General features: G+C 47.1%; 2 protein-coding genes across 15 annotated transcripts in view; one reads left to right on the top strand and one right to left on the bottom strand.

The window, feature by feature from the left end:
- LOC144169430 (uncharacterized) overlaps positions 1-2,160 on the top strand; it is a 45,792-nt gene extending 43,632 nt beyond the window's left edge. The window contains exon 7 of the mRNA XM_077698582.1: positions 1,150-2,160. Coding sequence (XP_077554708.1) covers positions 1,150-1,410 — 261 coding nt within the window. The 3' untranslated portion in view covers positions 1,411-2,160. The remainder of the gene's footprint in view (positions 1-1,149) is intronic.
- Positions 2,161-20,873: 18,713 nt separating this feature from the next.
- LOC144169428 (tensin-3-like) overlaps positions 20,874-26,231 on the bottom strand; it is a 292,831-nt gene continuing 287,473 nt past the window's right edge. For all 14 annotated transcript variants that reach the window (XM_077698569.1, XM_077698567.1, XM_077698574.1 and 11 more), the window contains 3 exons: positions 24,766-24,934; positions 24,249-24,362; positions 20,874-23,200 (listed from right to left, as the gene is read on the bottom strand). In XM_077698569.1, the coding sequence (XP_077554695.1) occupies positions 23,038-23,200; positions 24,249-24,362; positions 24,766-24,934 (446 nt within the window). In that variant the 3' untranslated portion in view covers positions 20,874-23,037. The remainder of the gene's footprint in view (positions 23,201-24,248; positions 24,363-24,765; positions 24,935-26,231) is intronic.

The following is a 26,231-nucleotide window of genomic DNA, read 5'->3' as shown; positions in this document are numbered from 1 at the left end:
TGGCCGGTAGAGGAAGCCCACGGCCCTCACACGGCCAACATGAAACCTCGTCTTTCTTTATAGGGTAGTTTTCGCGATAAAAAAGCTCCAGCAAATAAAATCTCCTGAAGAATCATCATCGTGCAGCCGTCAATAGCTATAGCATTCCCCAAAGACTTATCAACATGAGTAAATTCCTGCAATTTTTGTTAAATTGTTGTAAATTCCTTTAAACTTTAAATGCATAATGCATTTTTGCACGGCATAATTTAATGCGACGGGTGAAGACCTCATTTCAATTACAGTACGTATTATTTAACTCGCGGCTCATATTCCTGTCATCTTGATCCCGCTACGATGCCGCACAAAAGAAATGGCCGCGTATCTGTTCCTTTCGTTGCAAATGTCGATGAAGGACGACAGTTGACTGGCGCCCGGCCCTGCCAAGTAAATGCCTCCCTTCTCTTTCCCGCTCACCTTTCATGCTGTTCCTCTTCCGTATTGTTCCTCCCAGGATAAACACGCTAGAGGGTTTCTCAAGTCAATTTAAATTTACCGCGTTCTACAGCTCCATGTCGGGCGCCTCGATGCCAGCGCTGCCGTACTGCTGAGACGCGCGTGAATCGAGGCACCCTACTAAAAAGTTAATAGAACCACGGTGCCCTACTCCACGAGCGTTCCAAGCAGAACTTGGAACCTATCTAGCGGGACCTTTCGTTGCTGTTGCCGTTGGATTTCTTAATAGCCGCCAGGAGATCAAGTAGCGCGGCCAACAGGAGGCGACGGTTTTCTGCAGTTGATGTAGTATTTAATTTGAAAACCAAGCATTCGTGAGTTTTTTATAAAGGAACACCGCAAATATTACTTATGTACTCATTTTCTGCCTTATATTTGCGTAATGTATTGTTCTTGTTCAACAATGTTGACAAGTATGAACCATGACACCGGACTCAGACGTTTATATTGGGTTGTGCGTATATAAGGCTATTGTGCAGCTTGTCTCACTTTGACCGGGTGGCTGAATCGAGTCACAGGCAGACAGACAGACAGACCAAAATTTCTGCGTTTAAGTAGCCCAAGAAAGACTATCGTCTTTAAAAATGTGATTCGTTGCATCATGGAGACCTTGTTGGAAACATTCACTCTATGGTTGTATGCTTCCCTTTGCAGGGTGACTCCGGAGGTGCGCTGATGTGGCGGTCAAAGGTTGACGACCGATGGTACGCAATCGGCGTCGTTTCCTTCGGTGTCAAGTGCGCCGAGCCCGGGTACTACGGCACCTACACCCGCGTGCAGAGCTACCTGGAATGGCTCTGCAACGTCACCGAGGGCTTACTGTGCTTCGGCGCATCCGCCAACAGGACTTCTGTTACTCATCGGCCTTCTCGTGGATCCAACGCCCCGAAACCGAAGTCCTTAGACTCGCAGTGAATTCAGTCTCTTGGTCACGCTCCACAATGGTGTAGGGCTTAACGAAGGAGCATGTAAAATCAAAGTCGAGGATATACGCGTGAACTCGACCTATTTTGTGCACACTTTTAATATTGAGAGACCGCAGTGGACGTTGCGCGTGACTTTGAAGATGAAGCCAACGTCTGTTCTGCCTTAATCGTCGTTCCAAGAGCCATGCGGAATGCAGAACGCCAGCTTGTCAGCACAAAGTTGCCAGCAGCAACTCAGTTCCTGGATACGACGGGACAGCTTCCTGACTGTGAGGGAAGGGGGGTAGGTGTTGGGGAGGAATGCTTATTTAGGACGACTGAGTGAAGGCTACTGTCGACGTATGCGCACTCACTGTGAACAACAGAGCATCAATTGTAGCTAGGTAGAAGGATCACCAATGTCGGACACTGGATACTTACCTTGTCTTATGTGATGAATAGAGGGCATCGTGGTTGAGTGGTCGAGTGACGGTTCTTTGTATATTTAGAAAAGGAAACGCTGGAGTAGCTGCACTAAACAAACGGGTGTAGTGGCGCCCAATTAAATTCAATGCTTCAGATCAAGTGCTTTATTTACATTGTTTTCACGCAAGAATAAATGATAGCACACATCTAGTCCAATCAACGACGTTAAAGTTCAGCAAGCACAGATGGTTCTTGTAGCGAACCGTCGTATTCAAGCTGTTTGAACAACGGTAGTGTTTCAAAGAAAAATAAATCTATGTTGACGTTTTTCACATGCAAGTGTACGTTTGCATAGCACATTCGTATACTGGAATATCGTGGGCCACCTCCAGTATGCCGCCGGCAACCTTCATTTTCACTTTCCGCCTATGCGCAGACTCCTAGAGGCCGACAAGATCCTACGCAAACCACCAGCATAGCGATCCATGCAACATGAAAATAAGATAATTCGGAAAGACGAGCTAGAAAATTAACAGACGCTGCACCAACCAATCGTGCGACAGCCGCATTGTCCGATAGACCACTGCGGTTATGTACTACTCGCGAGCATGTAACACTTTTGATAGAATAAGAGCAGCAACTGCGAGGTATGCACCGGAGCTTAAGCTTAAAGGCTAACTGCACTCAAATTTTTGTTGGTCCAAATTTTGATCAAAACTCCCACCTCCCCTCGCGGGAACCCCTGTGTAGATGCGACGCATAGGCGGAGCGGCGAAGGGACCGCGTTTTATAGCGCGCATAACGTTGAGGGGACTGCGTAAGCCGGTCCCATTCGATGACGACGTTGGCGTACTTGTTAAGCGGCGTGGACTCTAGGTGTTTGAGCCAAGCGTGGATGTTGCTTCGCCGGAGAACGGCACACCGGTTATATGCGCAGCGCGCCCGAAGGAGAGGAAACCGCGGAAGAGAGAGTACTGCACACGCGCCGGCCCCAGCGCGTCTGCCGCGGCTATGACGCAACACAATCCAACACAATCCACTTTAATCCAATCCAATCCAAGCCAAGCCAAGCCAAGCCAAGCCAAGCCAAGACAAGACAATCCAATCCAATCCAATGCCCCTCGCGCGAGAGTGTTCGCTATCGGAGAGGAGAGGGGGTGAGCGGCGGAGAGCGCAGCTGGCGCGGCGAGGATAGTGGGGGAGGGGTGGACAACGCCGACGACAACGACGACGACGCCGGAGGGACAAGGTGAGTGAATCAGATGCTCTGCATCTAAAATAGGTATTTTACGCTCTAAAAATCTCCGTGGCGAATTCTTAAAGGGACACCAAAGTGAAAATGCTAGTTGTTCTAGTTCGATAGATCTCACCGAGAACACTACAGTCAAACCCGAATAGAACGAACTCGGATAGAGCGAATTATTCTTTATAGCGAACAAAGTTTTTTCTGTTATATGCATGTAAAATGTATTTTATAACAAACTAAACATTGGATATATCGAACTCTGAGCGCGCGCGATCGGTCAAACGTCCGCCAACGCGCTTCTGCGCCGGCTGCGCCTTGCCTTCGGGCGCCGCGCTGCCCTTCCGCGCTTCCGTGAAACGCCGCAGCGGGAGCAATCTGCGCCTTTTGCCAACCTCGCTTTGCAGGCCCTTTATTTCGCTGCTGCCTGTCACGTGATCAAGTACGTGCGAGCAGCTTCGCACCTGTCGCGCTTTAGGAGAGAAAAAAAAGTCGGGAACTGATGAGGATTGTTTATGAGGTTTATCGCACCGACGCTACAGAGGTGATGAGGCGCGCTGTAGTGGAGGGCTCCTGATTAGTTTTGACCAACGTTTTTGGATCCGTTGGTTTTGGACACCTGAGGATCCGTGCGCCGAAACCTCGAACACACGGGGCGTTTTCGCTTTTCGCTTCCATCCGAAAAGCGGCCGCCGCGGCCGGGATTTGAATCCGTGTCATTGGGCTCAGCAGTAGAAATCCTATAAACAGGCCGCAGGCATTCCCATCACGGCATCCACCGAACGCTTCATGGCTATGGGTATCCATAATACTCTAATATAACTTGTAGAAGCGCAGCGCACATCCCAATACCAGCGATTATCTAGCTGTCACACAGGACGCCTTCTACTCCAGAAACTAAACATTCCGTGCGCCAGCCAACATGGAACCAAACCTTCGCTACCTCCTCACTTTCAAAAGGCCATCTACGTCTCCCAAGATCGCCGTCATGCCCGAGCGTCTGCCCTGCACCAGCGTTTCAGAGATGGCCCTGATGTATGCTATGTTGACGCCGCTGATTACCACCCTACGCGCGCCTAGGCCATCGTGGCAATAGATGCTAAAGGCAACTCTCTGGCATCCGCCTCTACTTACACCAATTACGCTGAGGTAGGAGAAGAGGCCGCTATTGCGCTTGCCGTCGCCTCCACAACTGCTAAAACCATAGTGAGCGACTCTAAAACAGCTCTCCGGAATCATGAAATTGCCAGGATCTCTAATACCGCCCTACGCATCTTACGCTCCATCCAAGCCACTCGTATGCGCAGCGAACAAATAATCTGGACACCAGCCCATGCATCTCTCCCAGGCAACGGGCTAGCACACGAGGCGGCCCGAGGTTTCAGCTCCCGGGATTGCCCTGACGACGCTCCTGGCTCGGACCAGGGGGCTAGGGACAGGCTGGTGACCTACCAGGACATCCCTCAACACTATCGCATGGGGCGCCAGAAATATCCCGCAGCGCATCCCACGCTCAACAGACGTGAATATGTAGCCTGGCGTCAGCTGCAGGCTAATGCATTCCCCAATCCTGCAGTATTGAGCCACATTTATACCGACCTTTATAATGACAAATGCAAGTGGTGCACCCATCGAGCTACACTCACTCACATGATTTGGGCTTGTGATGCTCAGCCACGAACTCTTCGAGCATGCTTACGAATTGCCAGGGCGGAGCAGTGGGAGACCTGTTTGCTCAGCTCCGACCCCGAAATACAGGTCAAGGTGGTCCAACTGGCCGAAGATTCCGCTCGCGCCCAAGAGCTGCGGGCCGCCATCTGAGGGGGAGGAATTCAGGAAGGCTCCGACTCCCCCTTCCTCCTTTCACCCAGTTTTGGGCAAAATAAAGTTATTATCATCATCAACGCCTTAGCCACTGAGTTACCGCGGCGGGTCAAACGTCCAGTACTGCTGTGCTACTCTCACGACTCCGGCCGTTGGTATACGTTGCCCACGTTTCTGTGCACATGATTGCAGCGCTTCATGGCAAGATGACGACGAAGCAGTGGGAAGCGCTGTTGAAATACAAGTAAGTGGACTGGAGTTCGTCAATGAGATATCGTGTATCGAGAGTGCGATTCTCATTGATGGTACTAAACGCAGTGTTCAGGTGAAAATCACTACCTACTGCAAATAGGTGTACCTTTCTCTACAATAAATGTCTTTTGGAGTAGATTACTATTCATGGCAGGTGGCATGGTCTTTCATTCGTTATCGCTTTTTCAATCAACTGTTCACATTGTTTATAATGAATTTGATACTGAAGTTTGTTATAAGCGGGTTCGGTTATTTCGAACTACTTCGTATAGCGAACAAATCGCGTTGAATCACGCTGTTCGTTATAACCTGGTTGGACTGTAAAATACCACTCTTACACGTAGTTTTTTTAACTAGGTAGAGAATAGCGAATACGTGACGACAGGTGCCGCCCACCATCTCCGGCTGTAACACGCAACTTCCACCGCACGTGGCTAAAACGTCTGGCGCGCGCAACTTCTTTCCTGCCTGCCGCTGGATGGCGCTACTCATCCATATTTGATAGAGTTCCTGTACAGTCAAACCCGATTATAACGAACCCGGATAGAGCGAATTATGCTTTATATCGAACAAAAACAAATCAGTTAGGAAAATACACGCAAAACATATTCCTTATAACGAAGTTCACATCGGATATATCGAACTCGGCGAACCTAGGATTGCTGCCGAAACGCATGCTCCCACAGCGGTGATTGAGACGTTGATTCGCCGCAGTTGAGACGTTGAGCCTCACATAAAGCGACTTGACGCCGGGCAATTTCCGTAACTGAAGCAGAGTGGGAAGCCAGGCTAGTTGAAAATGGTTCATGACTGCAATTCCGCCAAATAAAACGGGACCATAGAATTCCTTCGGGGATTTCCTGAGTGTCTTCGACGACCATGTTGCCGTCACTGTGAGCCCCTCTGACGCAGACACCGTCGCCGATGTCATGGCAGCTGGCGTTGCTGAAAGCACCAAAGTGGCAGAGGACGTCGGGGGTGAAAGCTGTACGTCCGCCGCTTAATGAAGCGTTTCGGTAGTTGATATGCTCCGTCATTATTGCTTCGATATTGAAGGACACGGACTCGAATGCTGTGCTAGTTGACGCCGCCAAAATGAAAGTGAAAACAATAATCACCTCTTTTTTGCGAAGTAGGCAGTTGAGGCGGAAAGTATATAGCCTTATTTCTTGCAATAAGTGGACTGTTTTGTGTATGGTAACGACATACTTAATTGGGTTGAGTTCCGCAAGCGGGGATGGAGAGGGGGTGTCCGTGTATTGCGAACTCGTAACAAAAAACTCGTTATCGGCGGGTTTCGCTATATCGAACTATTGGATGTATCGAAGTAATCACGGTGCATATTGCAGTTCGCTATAACCGGGTTTGACTGTATATCGCATAGCGCAAGAGTTGTGCGTCTGATTGCCACATGCCGCGGATTCCAGTTCGTCAGGACAGCCCGCTTTCAGTGCTGCGCACAAGACCCCGTATTCAGTCAGTTCTGCTCAACTGAGCATCTGTGATTGCGGAAGCGGCAGCAGCGGCGGCCACTGAGCTGATAAGCAGCCGACCAGCCGACTATCGTGCACCAGTTTTTAGATGCGACGCATCTCTTGCTCTCGGGTATGTCCCTCCGTTGTTGTTGTCGTTGTCGCGGCGTCCGCACACCACCTGCGCATGCGCAAACTCTCCTCCCTTCTTCTCGCCAACGGCTGTGTGCAACGCGCTCTCTCTGTCTCATTATCATAACAGCTGCACGCGCATCGCCGACGCTTCTCTGTCGCATTTGCTCTCGCTGCGCATGCGCAACTCTCCTCCGTTCGTCTCCTCTCCTTCAAGTGCTGAATATAAAGCGGTGAGCGCGCTGCGCCGGTTCAGTCAAGTGCGTTCGCTTGACTGCGCTTGACTTTGCTTGTGCTTCGCTTGACGACAACGACTCCGTTGCTTCTTCCGATGTAGTGCGATGGAAGCAACAGTCCCGTCAGCGAGTGGTTTGACACAATCGAGTACCAGCGTCAATTCAAACGCTGATGGCAACGTTACTTCAACTGAAGACAAGGCTGCGAAGCGACGGGCACGTGACGCTGAACGTTTCACGCGATTTAGAGAATCAACCCACCAGAAACGCCAATTGAACCCCCCGATGTGTCGCATCACATCAGGGTTCCCTCGCGGGAAGATGGGCGTAATTTTGTCCGCGCCGCTCCTCGCCACTCCTCCTCGCCGCTGCCTCCGGCGCGGCGGCCCGGTGGCAGCTCCTACCTGCGAGACGGGTGGTTTTCCCGCACGACCTGGAACTCAAGATGGCGGACGGACGCGCAACTCTGCTCCCCTAGCGGAGCTATATACAGGAACTCTAATATTTGAGGCGGCAGTACCGCTTTTCGAGGAAGCGCGCGAGCTACGCACGGGACAGCATTTTCGGGACCGTTTGAACCTCTGACGTCATAATGCACGTGACAGCACCTGGTGACGTCACTTTGCTGGCGTGCTGGGCTTGCCTTGGTGAGGCGAGGACGCGAGGACCCCCGAGGCCGCGACGAAAGGCCGCCGGACCAGAGTTGCAAGCGAATCCGCCGAACTCGGCGTGCTCGCGTTTCCGTTCAAGCGCCCCTTGCTCGCTAGTTCGCACTCCAGTGAGAAGTTGTTGGTGCACTGTTTAAGCTAAATTGATGCTGGGGGAATGGCTAAAGTGTTGTGACATGTGTGCGGGAACCACGTTGGTTCGTTTCGTGCTGGAACTGCCTCGTTCGGTGTTTTGTAAAGGCAGGAACGGTTCAAGTCGATGCGATTACAGTGTGCTTATACAACAAGAAATTGTTATCCTATCTGAGAAGGACTAAACTTCGTTCAAACGTTACAGCTGCTTATATAAATTTAAATTGCTCTGTGTACAAACGCTCATGGGATTGGGGCTTTCTCTAGCAGCAGTTGGGTTGTTGTGTTTGGTTCATCCTTTTAAGGTGTACGATGTTCTGCATGTAACACATTTTATTTTGTTTTAAATCACCTCGGTGCGGGTATTTGTCTTTTCTAGCACTCCCACAACGTTTTCTTGGGTCAAAATAGTGTGCGCTAAAATCTGCACAAACTTCAAGGGGACCGCATTCATTCCTTGTGTGTTATTGCCAAATGTTGTGGCGGTGGTGCAAGGAGGCTATTACGTAAAAGAGCCTTTCGTCTGAGTAGTATAGCTTGCAGAGCACCAAAGTTGGGTAAGAAAAGCTGGACGCCAAAAATCGAATAAGGCTGGCTTAACGGCAGCAGCTGATTACCTTGAGAATATATAACGTGCAAAGCGCCCTTGCACGCGAACGCATGCCAGGCAATTACCAGCGTTAACAGAAACAGGGCAAACATGCGAAGGTTGCATAACATGAGAAGGTTGCATAACTTATTGAAACGTTACGTCTTTCCTAGTTGGGTCTTGTTGACAAACAGTACTTGGTTTGTTCAAAAATATGCTTGAAGCTGACGTTAATTTCTCCAGTATTCTTTTTTTTTTTCTGTGTGTGTGGCGGGGATCAACTAGTCTCACAGTGCACCATAATTCTTTCCCGGAACTGAGAGCTCTGAGGCAATGCGTAATGATCCACCACGGCTGGTGGAGCCCTGCTACTGAGAAGAATGCATAGAAAATATGCGTACAAGCTAGACAAGAAGCTCACGGCCAGCTAGTGCTGCACGTAAACTCGGTAAATAATGCCACGTGTGTACAAGAGAATTGTACAATGGCGTATTAAAGGGATTGAATAAAACTGCGCTTGTATAACATAAGCAGGGCTGAAGGTAGTTCATATGAAGGGGTGTTGACATGGGGCTGAAATGTCCTGTACACCTCCGCGCTCTGTTTACCAAGTGAGACCCTTTTAAGCCAGATAAGCTATGTTTATCCCCCAAAGAAGAAGGGGCCCCGTACTGTGGCTGCAGAAAAGGAGGTCGCCTTGTCGAGGAATGTCTAGACTTTAGCGATGTTCTGTTTGCAGGTTGAGATCTGTGGAAAGCCAGGGGACACAATAAAATCGCTTCTCCCTTACGTGGTTGTGTTACACTAGTGCCCTGCAGTTTGTTTCGCTGTTGGCGCGACTGCAAAACAAACAGATAATGCCCCCCCCCCCCTTTTTTTAACACGAAAGTGTTTTATTCCCGGATACACGAAGATTTCGCTGACGTCATATCCGTCACGGAAGTGACGCCAGTACAACTAAGCAAGCGGCCCGTAAAGGGTGCACCCCTACACACAGGGTCTTCTTGCGGGGAAGCAACCTTTAGTACTAAAGAGTACGTTCGAGTTTTCGAGTTTTATGTTTTAACACGAAAGCGTTTTATGCCGCGATACCCCAAGATTTCACTGACGTCATATCCGTCACGGAAATTACACCAGCACACCTTTATCGAAGCGACCCGCCCGCAGGACGTCGCTCGCCAAGCACACCCACAAGACAGCCGCCGACCCGCAAATCATGCTCAGCTGCAGATTTCGCTGCACATTTCACTTTCGTGTTTGACTGATTCCAATGACAGGGGAATCAACCACAGTTTTTCTCCTTCAGTGCGTGATTCAGTGACTGAAAAATTCCATGAAACTAACCTGACGGCTTCGGCATGCATTTACAGTTTGTAGCATTAGTTTTGCGCAGCCTGCGTGGTTCTTATGTGCCATTGTGGAGTGCTGGCCAACTAGCACCACGTTTTGATGGAGCCCACAAAGGCAAAAATGGTGAAAGAAGACATTCGTGTGAAACAAGTGTAGCAACTGCATCTTAACACTAAGCTATATGTTATTTAGCCATGCAGATGCGCTGTGTAATAAATGTGCATACCTTTGTTTAGGTTTTATTTGAAAAAAAAAAGCATTATTTCAGCTCATGGAATACATAGAGCAAGTGTGCTAGCCAGCGACACAATGTAGCGCCATTCTTTATTGGCACGTACAAAGTAGTCGCAGTGAAACTTACGGCAATGTATCAGAGTACGTAGACAAACAGTTCGATCTGTCTTGATTGGACAGAGTTATGACGCCTATCCTTCTTTGGCGGCATCAGATGACATCAGTTTTTTTTTTTTTAACTATTCGTAACAACGCCCCTATAGAAGCCTTTCCGTCTTCTCATCCCAAACCACCTGAACAGGATCCAGGATTTTGTTTGGGTAGTTTGGGAAGGGGAGACCACCCGTAGGATCCAGATGAGCACTTTCCCTGACCACACTGGGCTACACCCCAAATGTCCAACACAGTATCCTGCAGAATTCCTCTCAGCCAGGCACCCATGCGCATGTCATTAGCGGGTGTGCTCCCAACCCAGCAGCTCCACCTTTTTCCTCCGCTTCCCTGAGCTGCGGATGAACCTGACGACCACGACTATATACCTGGTCATCAGCAACTACTGGTCCCCTGGCCAAAGACCGCCAAGTCATCACTGGAGCTCCTGGACTAAGGAACCACATCCACTTCTTTGCTACATAAAATCCTTCACTACTATTTCTACTGTTCATCTCATTCCATGTTCAAATTGCTATTTTACATTTCTTAAAACAGAACTTCCAGCTATGTTACACACTATTTAAAATATAAAAGTAATTTTCAGAACGCAGCCCACTCGTCGTCTTTTTTTTTTTTTTTTTACACCCCCTGTGCTTTGATTTTTCGCTTGGCAAAAGTTCACTCGTTCCACTTTCTTGAGTGGAAGCCACACGTTCTGACTTCTACCTTTTGTGTCTTTTGTTGCCATAGAGACACTCTTTGCTAACAAGGCGTGCCACACAGAAGGGCATATCCAGGCACACTGTAGTGGTGCCCTTTAAGTTAGAAAGCATCAGCTTACCTGAAAATAAAGAGTTGTATAGACGTACAACAAACACTCCCCATCTACTAACGTTGCATCTACTGGGATTTTAGTATAATTAGACGTAATTACTACCGAAACAGAAACAAGTGCAAGAGAAAGACCACTGGGCGACCCAAATTTTACTGTGATTCGCGGCCTTAACCGTGATGTAAGTCATGGGTGTGCTCTCCCATTTCTGCGTATGCCTTGTCAGAAGTGTAACCTAGTGTCCCCCTCAGTTATATTGAAATTAATTTTTCATGTGTGTTTCAAGTGTGTTCAAAAGGGTTTGAACCTGCGGCCACTACCTATCCAGGGCCGACGCTCTAGCAGCATATGCGTCAGACTGTTTCGTTTACATCATCAGGTTGCATTTCAGGTGCTTGCCACTTCTTCCTATGCAGAAGCTTAGTATTCCTCTCAAATGTTAGTGAGTCCAGCTATTAGTACTGGTAAACAGTTTCATTAACGCACAAGTAATGCAAAAACCCGTCAAATAATTATCAGTAATAATGAATGCTTGCATCACTATGAAGTCTTTTGCGTGGAAGTGTAGAACCAGGTGTCTGTTAAATTACTTTTTTTCTAATTCCCTAACTTGAGATATTTCTTGACCACGTAAGGTAAATTTTCTTGACCAGAGTACTAATGCCTTTTAATATAGGTATAATCTAATTAAATGAGAACTCAGGCTATTGATGTTCCACAACAGTATAATCGTATGTACTGCAAAAAAAAAATGTACGTTTGGCACTTGAGAGTGTCTAGTTTTTTTTTTCTTTTTTTTTCTTCTCAGTCTTAAGTTGGGTTCAACTTGGAAATTTTAGCTTCCTTTTTTAAAGTTAAATAAAAAGGAGTGGATACTACTATTTATTTTCTTTATGGGATACCAACAGTTTGTTGTTTTTAAAGCAATGCTTTCTACCTCGACCTGCCAACGGTTCTTTCGTGGCGTGCGGGACAAGAATCTCCCAACGCGGCTGGGGATGGGGAGAGCGCTTTTCACTCAGGGAGAACAGTGTAGATGGCGCGGCGATAGGGCGTTATTACCCAGCGTTCCCCCCACGCATGTGACTGCTCGCACCGGCTGGCGGGTCGGCGGTACGTACGGCTTTGTCGTCTGCTTTAGCGGCAGTTGTTCTGGGCCTGTTTTGACGCTGGTTCGATACCATTGCGCGCTTCCTTCGCACAGCTTGATTAACTTTTTCGACAGCACCTGCTGGGTAACCCGGACCCGACGGAATTAAGTGAGCGTACGGCAAAGATACGTCAAGGGTTGGTTTGCAGGGCGGGAAAACAAAATGCCGAGATCACATAAAGGTATCTGAGTGCTAGAGAAACGCTACCTTTTGCGCACTGCTTGCCACGAATGGGACTCCGTTTTCTATACCGATGAGCACCAATTCAGTTGTGTTTTAAGAGGCATTACAAAATGCGAAAGGAGCAACTGTGTCTGATAAATGGCGATTATAAAAGTTCCCTCAGCTTTCTCGCAATTATCAAACTTATAAAATAACTAGTTTAAATCTGTATAAATGGGAATCACTAAGATCACATGCCAAATTGTTGAGGTGTCTGCGCTTGTGTCGCGCGATGGTCTAGCCCCGAGCTAGCACATCAGGATGGCTAGGTTCCGCTGTCTCACCCTTCGAAAGACGCTCCTCTCCGTTCTATTCCCGCCGACGCATGGCCGGGCTACAGCAGCGGTGTGCGCCGCTCAAGCTAGGCTGTGGCCGACATTCCTGCGTTCGGGACGCCACCGCGGCGAATTCCAGGTAACGGCTGGCAGAATCTCTGGTTTCACTCTTTGTAGAGCCACGTGTATGAATTCAAGTGACGTCGCATGGGCAATTATTGTGGGTGTCGTTTAAAGCTTTGCTTTCCAACCACCTTCACAGCGTGGATTGGAGTCAGTTTTTTTTTACTTTCTCCGAAGTTTCAACCTTCAGTTAGAACACAAGGTGCCTGGTATTGGGGATGACTAATGATGTGATAAAAGCTTGAAACAGAAACGATGGAAAGGAACGTGGGCTATTGAGGGCATCGCTGCATTCTTTATGTTTGTGTTGTGTAGTAAAATAAGTGATGCTCCAAAATACTAAATGAACTGCCATAGCATAAGTTAAAATCGTGGCGGCAGTCTATTCCAGTATCGTTTGAATGCGTTCAAACAATGTGTTTTCTATTTTAGCACACAAACAAGGCTTCTTTGCATGGCGCTGTTGCCGTGCAAGAAAGCCAGCACGAAGGCAGCTCTTCAAAAACTTCAAACTTGGCGCTACCAACTACGTCACCAAGGGTTGTCACGTGACATATGACATCAGAGGTTCAAATTGGTGCCGAAAATTCTCTCCCCTTGATAGCCGAAAGTCACAACGGGCTTCCAAGGAATGCGCTCGAGCTGTTCGTCGGCGGTCGGAAAGGAAATCTCATTCGTGTCGAGAACGACTGTGCCGCGTCCATTTGCGCCGATCAGCGTAGTTGCAGTTACTGCTGTCGGCGTGGCTTCCTTGCTTACAGCGCAGGTAATCTAGGAGCAGGAAAGCGAGCTCAACGTAAGGGACAGATGGGACGGTCCCTTACGTTGTTTTATTTGTGACCGTGTTTTTCTTCCCAGGTATTACGCATGCCTGCGTGGACACAAGGACGTGGTAGATAGAGGATCTGCTCTCTCAAGGCAGTAACTCCGAACTTCCGTGACCTAATCGTACGTGTCGAGCGCCTGGTTGCACCCCCACACTAAATGCACAGCTGTCATGGTGTCACACCAACGGGCAACTTTAACCCTTTCAGCCAGAGAGTCTCGCGTCATCTTTCAACCCTTGCAGTGACGCGCGTTGTGTGGCTGAAGATTAGCATTTACAAAATGTCACAATATTCAAATTGCGAACATGCGCTCTATGTGGTCAGAGTGGTTTCTTATTTATTAAGTGCAGAGCACTTTAGCGGCTCGCCTTGTCGTCGTAGCTCGATCGCTAGCTGGACCCAAGTAGAGCCAGCCACACGGCGTTCCGTCGTAGCGGCTGTTGTCGCTGCGCAACCCAAACGCTTCGAAAGCCAAGCGGTTTATACAGTCATAAGCGTTCGAAACTCGTGAGCCGCTGGCGCTTGTCATACATCTCCCCGTTGTTTAGCGCAAAGAAAACTGTAGCTACATTTGAGGCAAAATATGCGTAATTAACCGGCAGCGCCCGCGTTCATTTAATTAGGGACGCTCGTTGGCTCGTTGGGTTGGTTTTTACGATAGTTAGCGAAAAAAAAATGCGGCAGTGCATCGCCGGCACGTGCGGGAAGAAAAGCAAGCACTAAAAGAACAGAACTCCCGCTGCGCAGTTTCAGGCAGGGTGCACGCGAGCACTGTGAAGGTGGGAAATTTGAATTGCATATTGGCGGTGAGCGCGACCACGGGCGGCGCTGCAAAGCGCGCCTCCGTGACGCCGGCTTAGGGATTCTCGCATTTGTCGTCTGCTTCACTCGGGCTCGCTCTCCCTGCTGTTTCTTTGCACTCGGTTGACTTTTGATGATTTTACGCACCAGATTTTGCGTATGCGTAACTTTTTATCAAAACAAAAGACTTAAAATTGCATACAGTAGCTCTGGACGGGATTTAAAGTGTAGTTTTTGATACCGCTTCGGAAGAAACATTGTAGGCGTCGCCCTTTCCTGCGAAGCCGGTCCTGTGCGGAGCGCGAAGAGGCTGAGCTATGCGTCAGCTTCTGTATTCAGCAATCTTTCTAAAAAAGAGAACACCCAGAGTCCAATAATTGACGACAGCGAAAATGCAACACCGAAACAAATTCCAGGCCTTTGGGGCTGTCGGCTTTGGCAGAAGGCATTAGAATTCCCGGTAATAGCATGTAACATAAAACAGTTTTTGCAACCTTTCAGAACGCTAGAAAGTACTGTATCACATCAGGTTACGTTTTCATGGCATGAAAGTATGCCGACATGCACTACGGGGCGATACAGATGCAGGTTCAGTTCCAAATAACCTACTGTGTGTACCGGCGTGTTCTGGTTTTATACCAAGCTTCTAACCAGTGTGGAGGGTTACTGAGCAAAACGAGTCACATATGTACGGTAAAAATACAGGAACACTATGTTTGTTCAGACCTGGAGGGATATTTCGGTACATCTGTCACAGCCATATCTTTCCAGTATTCAGATATGCGTCATAGTAAAACTGCACTAAAGATTGGGAGGAGGAGTAAAAGGAGGGGGAGAAGAAAGCTTTATTTAACAGTAAAATCGAGCTGGTTAGTGGGCGGGCTCCTCGGTCCAGGACAAGAGAGCAAGAGTAATTTTCTTTAATTCATGGAAAGTCTTACGAGTAGGCCAGGATTTGTTCTTTACGCTTGAAGAGCTGCTTGGACATATTCATCGGTTTCGTTTCTTGTCATACAGAAAACCGGCACTTATACTGTTTGTTGCGTTCGTTAGCGAGTATATCAATCCTTCAACACCGTAATCACGTCTCAAATGTTCGGGTTGAGATTGAATTGGTTACGATAAAGATGGTTACGACAGAAATTCCGGGCGCAAAAGCTGCCTTCGAGTACTCTGGAAAGCGTTGTCTACACCGTTTCGTGGTGGCGTAGCACAAACCTTCTCATTGCATTTGCATGTGAATAAACAACTCACTCTGCGGATGTGCACCTTCTTGAACGCGGCGATAACAAAAGCCAATTTCTAAAAAATGTCTGTATGCCTTACAGCCTAAACAAAATATCCACATGAACTTTGTGAGTGTCCCAAACATCCCTAAACCTTTTAATTGGACGTTTGTGACGGTGCAGAAAAATTAATGCGTTGGGCTCAGAAAAAAAAAATTATCTGATACAATTCGACAACTACAAAAGAAATAGAAGACATCATTTTTATTTCCTGCTGTGCGATGCACGTGTAGGGACACGCTGCATGTTGCGTAGCATTAGTATGTTAAGCCTCCATAAGAGCATCTCAAGAAACATTTTTAGGGAAGCTAACGCATTTTGTAAGCTTAACGGAAAGCTATGAGCACTGAACCTCTCAAGTAAGCAAGAAAGGACGAGTTACACACGATCATCTGACAGATCCTCTAAAGAAAGTTGGTCTCTATCTCGTGTATTGCAAACTTGTGCGGCATACAGCTTGAAATTATTCAGAGGTGACAGAATCTGCCAAAATAACTGAACTACTGGAAATACGATTCTTAATGCACTACAGCATCAAAACGGGCGATTTATAGCGCAGGCACTGCTGCCTCTCACAAGCAGACGACATCGGCGCGAGTGTATCAGCGGCGCGCGTGTAGCAGACGACAGCGGCGCGGGTCCCTAAGCTGACGTCAGAGCCAGGTCGTGCCACTCAAACATCTCACCGCCAATAGCAGTGAGCGGATAACGGCGCTACAGCACGTTACGACGAATCACTGCTCTGCACTTTCGAGAGCTTTCACATTGAGTGGAACGGCTTTGATTTTTCTTCGTATTGCGTCTTGCCAAAACAAAACTTACCTCAAACAGGGCATATGAAGGCTGAAAAAAGTGATTTCCCCTTTCAAACAGCCTCAGACTCACGAAAAAAAATCTCATTTTGATCAAAATACCACATGATCGCTCAGGTGCCCGTACGTCGTCTGCTACCACTAAACGACGATTTCGGCACTGTCGCTGTTGCGGTCCTCGGGGCCGTTGCATATGATCCAGAGTTCCATCGAGGCAGAGTGTGAGTGAGTGCATTACCGTTTGTGATAATGTACTCTCTCACCAAGAAACCTCGCGATTAAGCGCTGCAATGAAAGAATCTCAACGCGTAAACACGAGAACACGCGTGCTACATAAAGTCTGGCAAACACCAAAAGCTTCTTGTTTGATAATATTTTGTACGTCATACATTTAAATTTTCACGTAGCAAACAGAACTGGATTCTTGAAAAAAGCGCATATGAATGAGATGAAGAAGATAAATACACAGAGCGCAGTCAGTATCATCACCATCGTCAAGACGAATCGGCGTTTCTGCCAGTCATGGGTGCCAGCAGTGCCAGTGCACGCTGAAGTCGACATCTTTTCTGTACTTCGGCACTGCTCCAAGAAGCCATCCGCTGGGCAGAGCGATTTCTTCCTGCTCCGTTCCACCTGTCAACGCAGCAGCCCCAACGGTGACGACGCTGCGAGAGCTGAAGGCGCGAACAACGGACTCAAAGCGCTTGCCACGGATCCTACGCCACGCGAGATGCGTAGGCCTACGCAAGACTACGTTGACCCGACCACAACGTTCCTGGGCGTTCTGGTCAGCACCGGCAATCATCCTCAGGTCGGGCCCTCTGTCTACCAGTACGCGATGGTGCGTGACAACGTCAACTTGCGCGACATTTTCCGCGTGGACCCTACTTTCCCGGACGCAAGCGACAAGCCTAACCCTAACCCTTCCACCTGGCAGTTCAACTTCTGTCTTGAAGGGGACCAGTGCGGGAATTCCATCCGGCTGCTCACTAAATCTGGCATAGGGTTCAAGAAGCATGGAGGGGAGGGAATCGACCCGTACGAATTTGCCCAGTTGTTCACGGTTCACGGTGTCTTACCTTCTGGTTATCTTAACCCGGTTAAAGTTGAGGCTGTATAGTTGATGCTTGGGCGAGTTGGTGTTCCATAATTTTGAATTCACAGCGCAAACAAGAAACTAGGACGTCCTCGTTTCTTGTTTTACGCTGTGAATTCAAGATTTTCTTTACCCGCCTTGCGGGTTAAGAAAACCAGAAGGGAAGTGATCTCTCCCCGTGCACTATGGGTTTTGTTAACCTGCTTGGCGGGTTAAGAAAACCCATAGTGCACGGGGGAGAGATCTTCGGTACGCTGAGGAAAGGAGGCGAGATCCTGAACGTGGCCGATGAGAAGTTGTTCTGTACCGCAACAGTGACTCGGAAAGTGCCAACAAAAATTCAAAGTGAGCACAGTTGATCTGAAAGCATCCATGGTGACACCACGGAAGAAGGGGAGCTAAAAAGCCCCAAGCGTAGTCGCAAAATGAGCCCAGTGAGCATTCCTGCTGTCATAGACGAAAGCACCACAAGCTGGGAGACCCTGCCACGAAATGGTGCTGCTGGGTCACACCTTCGTTGAGGAGGTTGAAGACAGCGTGGAGCAAGACGTTTAGCCAAAGCCAGCCAAGGAGCTGTTGGTCAGCAGGGAAGCTACGAGGCAAACACAACTTGGCATGGGTGAAGCCTTCGATTGTCCACTTGATGATTAGTTTGTGAATGGGTCCACTGTACCCTTCTAGTCGTGTGCTAGTTTCCAGGAGTGGTGTTTAAAGGGACACTGAAGGCTGAATAACTTGGTGTTTTGACTGAAAGAGAACGTGTTTTGTAGCTCTCTCTGCCTTTGGTCCATGGCCAATGATGCCCTGTTTGCCTAGAAATAAATTTGTATGCTTTCATTTCTCTCTGCTGTTTCTTTTTCCTGTTTTCTTTCCCAGCTGAGACCAGCTGTGATTTAACAATAAGCCAGTTGGGACCAGCTACCATTTTCTCTTGGGATATTGCTTTAACAACAAGCGTAGACTGGTGGGATAGCGATATTTTAACATTCACCCAGGAAATTTTTGCAAGCACTATTAATTGATTTAAATTACAGGTTACAGATACTTCATACTTCTCCGGCTTACGCATGATCTCGCTTATGTCTTCAGATGTTTGACGCAATAGCGTTTTTTCGACGTCAAGGGAGCATTTTAAAACGGAGCTGCTGCATTTACTATTTATGCTTTCCAAGCACAGAAGACTAACGAAGAGAGAAAAACTAATAGCAGTGTTTTTTACTGACTGAAGCGTAGGATGAGGGATATTGGATAATTTGGGCAAGAAAGTGTCAGTGTTTCGAGGTGTTCATTCTCAACCGCAGGGGCCAGAACGAACTTGTTTCTTTTGTTTTTGTTTTTTTGCTGAGAGGGGTGAGATAGAGTGATTACATTTGTAACATACAGCAGTAGTTTGACAAAAGGTATTAACATGTATGTTAGGGAGCCCAAGTGTTGAACACCAACACAAGGGTCCCAAATGCAGCAGCTCCTTCCTTGGCCGTCTCAATCACCTGACAGTAGCTGGTCAGGGCTGCCTACCATGTATCGATAGAAAATGCTTGAGTTGTGCTCTCTGGGGCATACCCTTGGATATATGACCAGAATGCATAGAAGCTGGTGGATGTTTCCCCGCATTTAGCTTTGCCTCCTATTGATATCGGACGTTTCCTAAAAATGGAGCGCTGGAAGCGACCTGGTAGCCAAGGGAGAGGGTTGGCCAAAGTGAGGATGGAGCGGCTGTTCTCGCCCTATGGATGCAAAAAAAAAAAAGTAGTTCGCCTATAACTGCATTGCTGTAGAATGCACGTATCATAGCTACGGGATTCCGTACACCTCACAAGCACATTCTCACTCTTGAGCAACACTGATACAGGAGAGCTGCCGCACGCTCCTTTGACCGTTCAGTAGCCCATAAGCGCTACCATATTATACACCAAAACACACATATGTGAAAGCTACATGCACAACCTACCTTTCAAGCGTTCTTTATATACCATCCCTGAAATGCACACCACCTATGAACGCAGGCATTTCGTTTTTTTTTTTTTTCTGATCAGCTCCTACTGCACAGTTTTTCCAAATCGTGAACCCGCCTTTAAACTTCCTTTTCATTCTTTTGAGGGAAAGCCTGTGTCGTTTCTTTACATTTCGTAGAACGGTGGTTACGGCGGCAGCATGGCTGATATAGCTGCTGCTGTTACCTCATTTGCTGTCGGTGAGAAAGGCGGATTCCCATCGGCATAACATTTTAGTAGAGACAACTAACAGTGTCGTGGCTTCCCATCTCCAGAGGTGCACAAATCAAAAGGGTAGTTCAGGTTATCACGCGACTGGAAATGTCTAACAGCAATGTCCGAACAAGCGGGTGCATCATGTGTTCTTCAATGTGCTGCATCAGCCTCCTTTTTTTTTTTTTTTTTTTCTGCAACCATGAAGTGACACACCCACTGCACCCATTTAGAAACGAGCACCCCTGGAAATCGCCCTGCAACTAGTGCTGTGCTTTGGACAAGTGTGTTTTAAGTAGTACGCACATTGATTTCCATGGCAGACAGACTGGTGGTCACAAAAACCTGCACTATATCTAGTCCCGCACTTTAAGCGGTTACATGACTAGTTTCAAGAGGCACGTGGAGGGCTTTCACAGCAGATGTCTGGTTTTTCCAAATTGTAATTGATTGATCGATTGTAGGGTGTAACGCGCCGACGCTGCACAGGCGACGAGGCGCGCCGTAGTGGAGGGCTCCGGATTAATTTTGACCACCTGGGAATCTTTAACGTGCGCCGAAATCTCAAACACACAGGCGTTTTTACATTTCGCCTCAATCAGAAACGTAGCTGCCACGGCCAGGAATCGAATCCGTGTCCTTGCGGCCCACAGTGCAACGCCATAGCCACTGAGTCACTGCGACGGTTTTCCGAAATTGTGGCAAAGAACACTAACTCTGTACTTACCATATCTTATTTGTAACACATAAAAAAGCTTCAGAGAAAGCTAACACTTACTGCAGCTCTGGGTATATTTATTGGGCATTTTATTATTTCTGGATATTTCTGGGGCATTTTATAGTCAGTCACGTGCATGCTTTAGGCGGTCTTTAAAATTCAATATAACTCGTAGGTGAATGCTTCCTGAAATATTGATTTCCTTCATAAAAATGCTACTTTTAGCCCATTTCATATCCTTGAGCATGGTGTTCTCCAAGGGAGCACTTTGATCACTGTCCTATTAAATGTACTCAAAGAAACTGCCATGGTTAGTGAACATTTCTGCTTACTCAAGTGATATCTGCATTCCGACTTTTGACTGGGAGAGTGTGCACCTACTTCCAGCAGTACAAGAAGTGAGTGCTCAACATACAGCCACATCACTTTATTAGCGAGACAAAAAAAATCTGTTAAAAGATGGCACTTCTATGACAATCTACAAAGAAAACATCAACAGCAGCATCTTATATATAATATTTATATGTATAGAATATGTTATGAAGCACTGCACGAATGCAGATTCACATTTTGAACAGTGAACACTTACCATAAGGCTGTGCGTCTAATAAACAATCGCGAGAAAAAAAGTAACTGCCGGCTTGCCACAATGATTCTGGCAAGACAATTTGTGCGTATACCATGTGAAGACACATTTATACGTGCTGACGGCATAGTGAACCGGGGTTTGTTCTTGCCAAACTCTCTGGTGGGCAAGACATTGCACCGAAGTAGAGGATCAACATAGGAAGCAGTAGTTTCACGAACATCAATGCATCAGGCACAACAACTGTTGACACATTGGAGCATCTTTACCCGCCAGGCTAATAAAAAGGCCACACTCAATACAGCCGCTACAAAAAGTTGTAACCATCAAACAGCAAGGCGTAGTACGGTCATTAGATGCTCAGTAAAATGCACACTTCAGCGCAATGTAGGCAGCAGTAAAAAAGCGGGCCTGAAAGGTACACAAATGCAGCGGCGCAAATTGATCGCTGGCTTCTTCTTTAAAAATATTAGCTGCACACTTAGCGCAGCTGTCGCAGCAATTCATAGCTTTGTTGATCTTACATAACCGACGCGACTCCTTCGCTATAGCCAGTAGGGTCGGGGCATCTGTCATCAACGTCCCAACTGTGCGAGGCAGTCTTGAATTGAAACTCCATAAAAATAACCACGCTATTTAGCCAACACTCTGTCATAAACGAGTTCTGCCATGCACTCGCAAGAGAACGAGTCATTTCTAAGCATGAAAGTGGTCGGCTAGTAGTTGCGAAGGTATAAATATTACTACCGTGCTCTACGTAAAGTACGCCACCTGACCGCTTTTAGAGTTCATGAGTGAACAGCCTCTTACTATCCTAAGACTGAACCAGTTGCCTCTCCAAGGTGACACTTAACATCATGCTCGTGGTATAGCCAAGTGCTTTTTTGTGGCATGCAGGTTTCATGCTGTTAAAACAAAACAAAATAGAATACTTTTAAGATAACCCCTTTTGCTCCTACTGATAAACTTATGATTGATCACTTCTATGCAAATTGGCAAATTGTCAAAGCACTGGACAACATTGATGCAACAAAAAGATAGTTGTAATTGGTGAGAACGTGCATTTTAATTAATGCAGGAACTAATGCAACTTTTTATCTTGATATATGTATGTACATAAAACAAAACATGTGTCTACTTTAACGCCATTACGGAAAAATTAAGATCTTTGAAGCTCCACTTTGACCCACCTGGGGCTTCTAGTACAAAATCAACCACACAAAGCATCAAATCATGCGAAAACCTCCAGAATTAAAAAAAGCTAGCAAATGTCTTCCTTGAAACTTCTTTGTGACACACGGCAGATTCTGCCATAAAAAAAAAAACAAGGTTAAAAGCAGGCACATAGAAACTCGTTTCTCATTTTCTCTGAAACAAGATGTGCGAAGATGCAAAAAAGAATAGCCATTGTCTTAGCATCCCAACCTTTGCTCTCTGTGCAAACAGGTGTAAGAAAAATGACAATTTGTATTTCCCACGATGAAAATCAGATACCTAAGCATATTTTTTACCCCAGATATTCAAAACGTAGCTTGCTATGCTAATGCAGTTCATCTTCACCAAATGAGGCTCAGGTAATCATACTACATGACAGACGCTTTCTAAAACCTCCTTTCTCTGACAACATACAAACAAATATCAATGGTTCTCCCGCTCATTTGTAACCTCAAGCCGCTTTGATATTTCATAGCTTTGTCTAAACGCTCTTAGTCTTGTTAACTACAATAAACATTTAAAGGCAAGTTGTTGCTTACGCACATCAGGTAATTGCACTCGGCACTTTGGGCTTATGTGGCGCAGGCATGGCGCTAATAGGAACACCAGCAGCAAATTCATCTCGTGGTGTGGCCTGCCATATTCCACTGCATGTATCGCCTTTTGTGTGCCTTCGTAGCAGCAGTTGTCTTGGAGCGTCACTAACCTTGTGGGAAAACGGCTAGATAGCTCACAATAGCTTTGTACAGGAGCGCGAGAGCAAAAGAAATGCAGCCTAAATCATGTTCGCCCGCGTTGCTGATATGCCAGCCGAGTCCATGACTTTGCCAACAAAGTTGACGATAGCCGATGCTGGCTGTTCGGGGTCCAGCTCAGCAAACAGGTGACACTGGTTGTCGGTTTTGCTGGCCGGTTTACGAGCAACAAAGCCAAAGCACCTGTGGGGTGAAGCAGAGGGGGAAAAAAAAAGAAGAGAAAAAGAAAAAAAAAAAAAGGTCGCACCATCACTCATGCACTTGAAAAATCGGCTACACAGAATATTGGCCGCTCTGATCAATCCTAGGCAAACTATTCTGTATTATGCTCACAGGTGAAAAAATCTGGTGTCCCAAGCCCACCGTTGTTCATGAGGATGAAATACTTGTGGCGTTAGCCTAAGGCTGACAAAAAAATAGGGGGAAATTTCTATGAGAATTTCAGGCATAACTAGCTAGTTAATATTTAGTGGTAGCCATGGCTGCCTGTTTTTACCTTGGCTGCATTGCTCGAGGAGTTGCCTGTTAAGCCAGCATGTCTAAAAGTGTGAACCCCATTAAGAAGTATACCCACGTGAGGTTATTCAAGGTAAAACAAGCATGAAAGCAGTGAACTAGAAACAAAATTAAATCAGGATTGCATCCCTTTATGAGCGAGGTTATGAAAAATTCTCTCTCTACTGTCCCAATTTTCGGCCGGCCAGAAGTGTAAAGCCCGAAGGCATGTCAACAAATTAATGTTAATGTATCGACTTCTTGTGATAAACAGCAAAGAACGCAGGACTGCACGAAAAATGACACCAGGGAAGACATGTGACGGTGACGGTGATTATGCAGTGCAATGTGGACTGATCACTTATGTGCCGTGTGTATAGGACAAAGGCAAATTCAACGTTTCAAAGCATGCATGAAATGGAACAAATAGAAACATCTAGGTGAATGTGAACTCAATACAATGCCACATTCGTTGCATTTCCCAGTTACAAACAATTTTAATGACATTTAGTTTAGTTGACATCTCAGGGATCCCTCTGGCCATCAAATCTCTCCAAGAAGCACTAATTAGGCTTTTAACTTCCATGGTGGACATCAGGACATTAGAGCAATGCCTTTGTAAGCTTAATATCACACCCATGCATTTGCACCCACAAGCAAAGTATATCGACTTCTTGTGATAAACTAGTAAAGAATGCACGACTGCACGAAAAATGATCTCTAGAAAGACGTGTACCTGGCAGTGACAGTGATGCCAGCATCTTCGTCTTTCTGAGCCCAGCGCCGGTCCTCAGGGTCAGTGCCACAGAAGCTGATCGCGTTCAGCGCGTAATGCCTCCTGAAGAAAAGCCTGGAAGGAGTGAAGAGAGATTAACTATAGTGGCTTGGACAAATGGACCAGCGACTGCACAACAATTCTCCCTCCTGTTTTTTGTTGTTGTTGTTGTTGTTGTTTTGTTTTGTTTTGTTTTGTTTCAAGAAGATATGAAGCCAACAAAGCTAAAGTTCATCTTCATTCCTGTGACTCCGAAGCTGCAAGCCAACTATGGTATAGTGTTTTTCCCTCTGTGCTGTTTTTCTATAAAAGAAAATTTTCCCTGTGATACAGACAATACAGAATGTTGAGACAATAGATAACACTGTGATAGACCCACTGTTCTTGGCTTGACACATGCCAGTAACATGGTCGTTTGCAGCCATAGTTGCATTACTTGCGAAGTCCCAGAAACCAAAGACCGTGGTACGACACATACTTCCTGTTGCTGTCGGTGAGGGTGATGCCCTGCGAGGAGACCTTGAAGTGGACCACAGTGGGCACAGGCGGGGGCGAGATGGCCAGCAGCTCAGCCATGGCACGCCGCACCGCCTGGGGCCCCGTCAGCGACTCCATGTCCATGGTGCACAGGTAGAGCACGTTGCACGCTGCACGCAGGAATAACGCAGGGCTGAGTGAATATTCAGAACTTAGAGGAGGACTGACACAAAATGTCCAAGCTGAGACAACTATGTAAAAGGCTTCCTTTGTGTATGGAGATATCTCCTAGCACGTTACAACAGTAACCGTTCAGTATGACATAATTTAAATGCATTTTAATCTTTGCGCAGATGAGAAAGCTCAGATCGGATACCCTTTTGCAATTGGCATAAGCATGATGCCATCTGTTCCTCCTGGCCCCAAGCTGCCGATGTGAGGGTCTCCGTGACGTGGTCAACGCACTGGCTGCGGTTGGTGCGCAGCCAGTTGGTGCGCTGCTCTGGTGTGTGTATCACATCATGAGTTTTCGGACTTATGTCATGCAGCCCGGATGTGTGGAGATGGTGGAGACCACGGCCGGTCTGGGTGTGTGTGCAAGCACTCGAGCACACGTTTACACCAGCATAGGTGCGACGAGAACGGTGACGTCTCAAATGCCCTCCTGTCATGACAGCTGCCGCAGTGTTCGTTTTGTCAAAACCGAAACTGACGCGAATAAACAAGGCTGTAAATAATTATTTACACGGCGACCAACCATCTAATTTGCATACCTGCCAGGTTTCCCGAATTTTCCGGGAGGCTCCCGAATTTTCATGGTTTTGTACGATTGTACAACCGAAACAAAAATCTGCCGAAAACGCACCCGTCTTTGGCCAAATCTTTTCCCCAGTCTGGCCACAATGCGCCAGAGGTATACCTGACAATCCAACCCGACACCGATTGGCATCGTTATCAGTGAAGTGCTTAAAAAGCGTAGTCGGCCATGCTCAGACGGTGAACCTGTTCGTCCCATTGTTAGTTTACTGTTTATAGAAACGCAGCACCGCCGCCACTTTCATTTACGCATGAGCACGGCCGTTCTGGATGGCCGTTCTGAAGATTTAGGAAGTCTCCTGTGGTGTAGCTTGTTGTTAGTTTAGACGAAACAACAACACAGTTCAGTTCCTTCTGTTTTGTATTGCACTTGCAGTACTATTTCCAGGACTTTCTGAAAAGGGCGGCATCAGCCACATCGAACATTTAATTGGTGTAGCTTGTTGGTAGTTTTGATGAAGAAACGAAACAGTTCATTTCCTGCTATGTTGTAAGTAAATAAAAAAAAAATGTGTGTAAAGTAACCCATTCTGTTGTTGCTACTACCCCCTCCCCCCGCCTTCCCCTGCCCCCGGTCAGATCTCCCTAATGCCATCCCAGCAAACCTAGCAGGTATGAATGTGCCATTCTATGATTAGTGGGCTGGTAGGC

The sequence above is a fragment of the Haemaphysalis longicornis genome, unplaced genomic scaffold, assembly GCF_048455015.1.
Source record: "Haemaphysalis longicornis isolate Haplotype H1 unplaced genomic scaffold, Haemaphysalis longicornis Haplotype H1 scaffold_2, whole genome shotgun sequence".
NCBI classification, from domain to species: Eukaryota; Metazoa; Arthropoda; class Arachnida; order Ixodida; family Ixodidae; genus Haemaphysalis; species Haemaphysalis longicornis.
The sequence above is the reverse complement of the archived record's forward strand: the minus strand, read 5'-3'. Positions and strand labels throughout refer to the sequence as shown.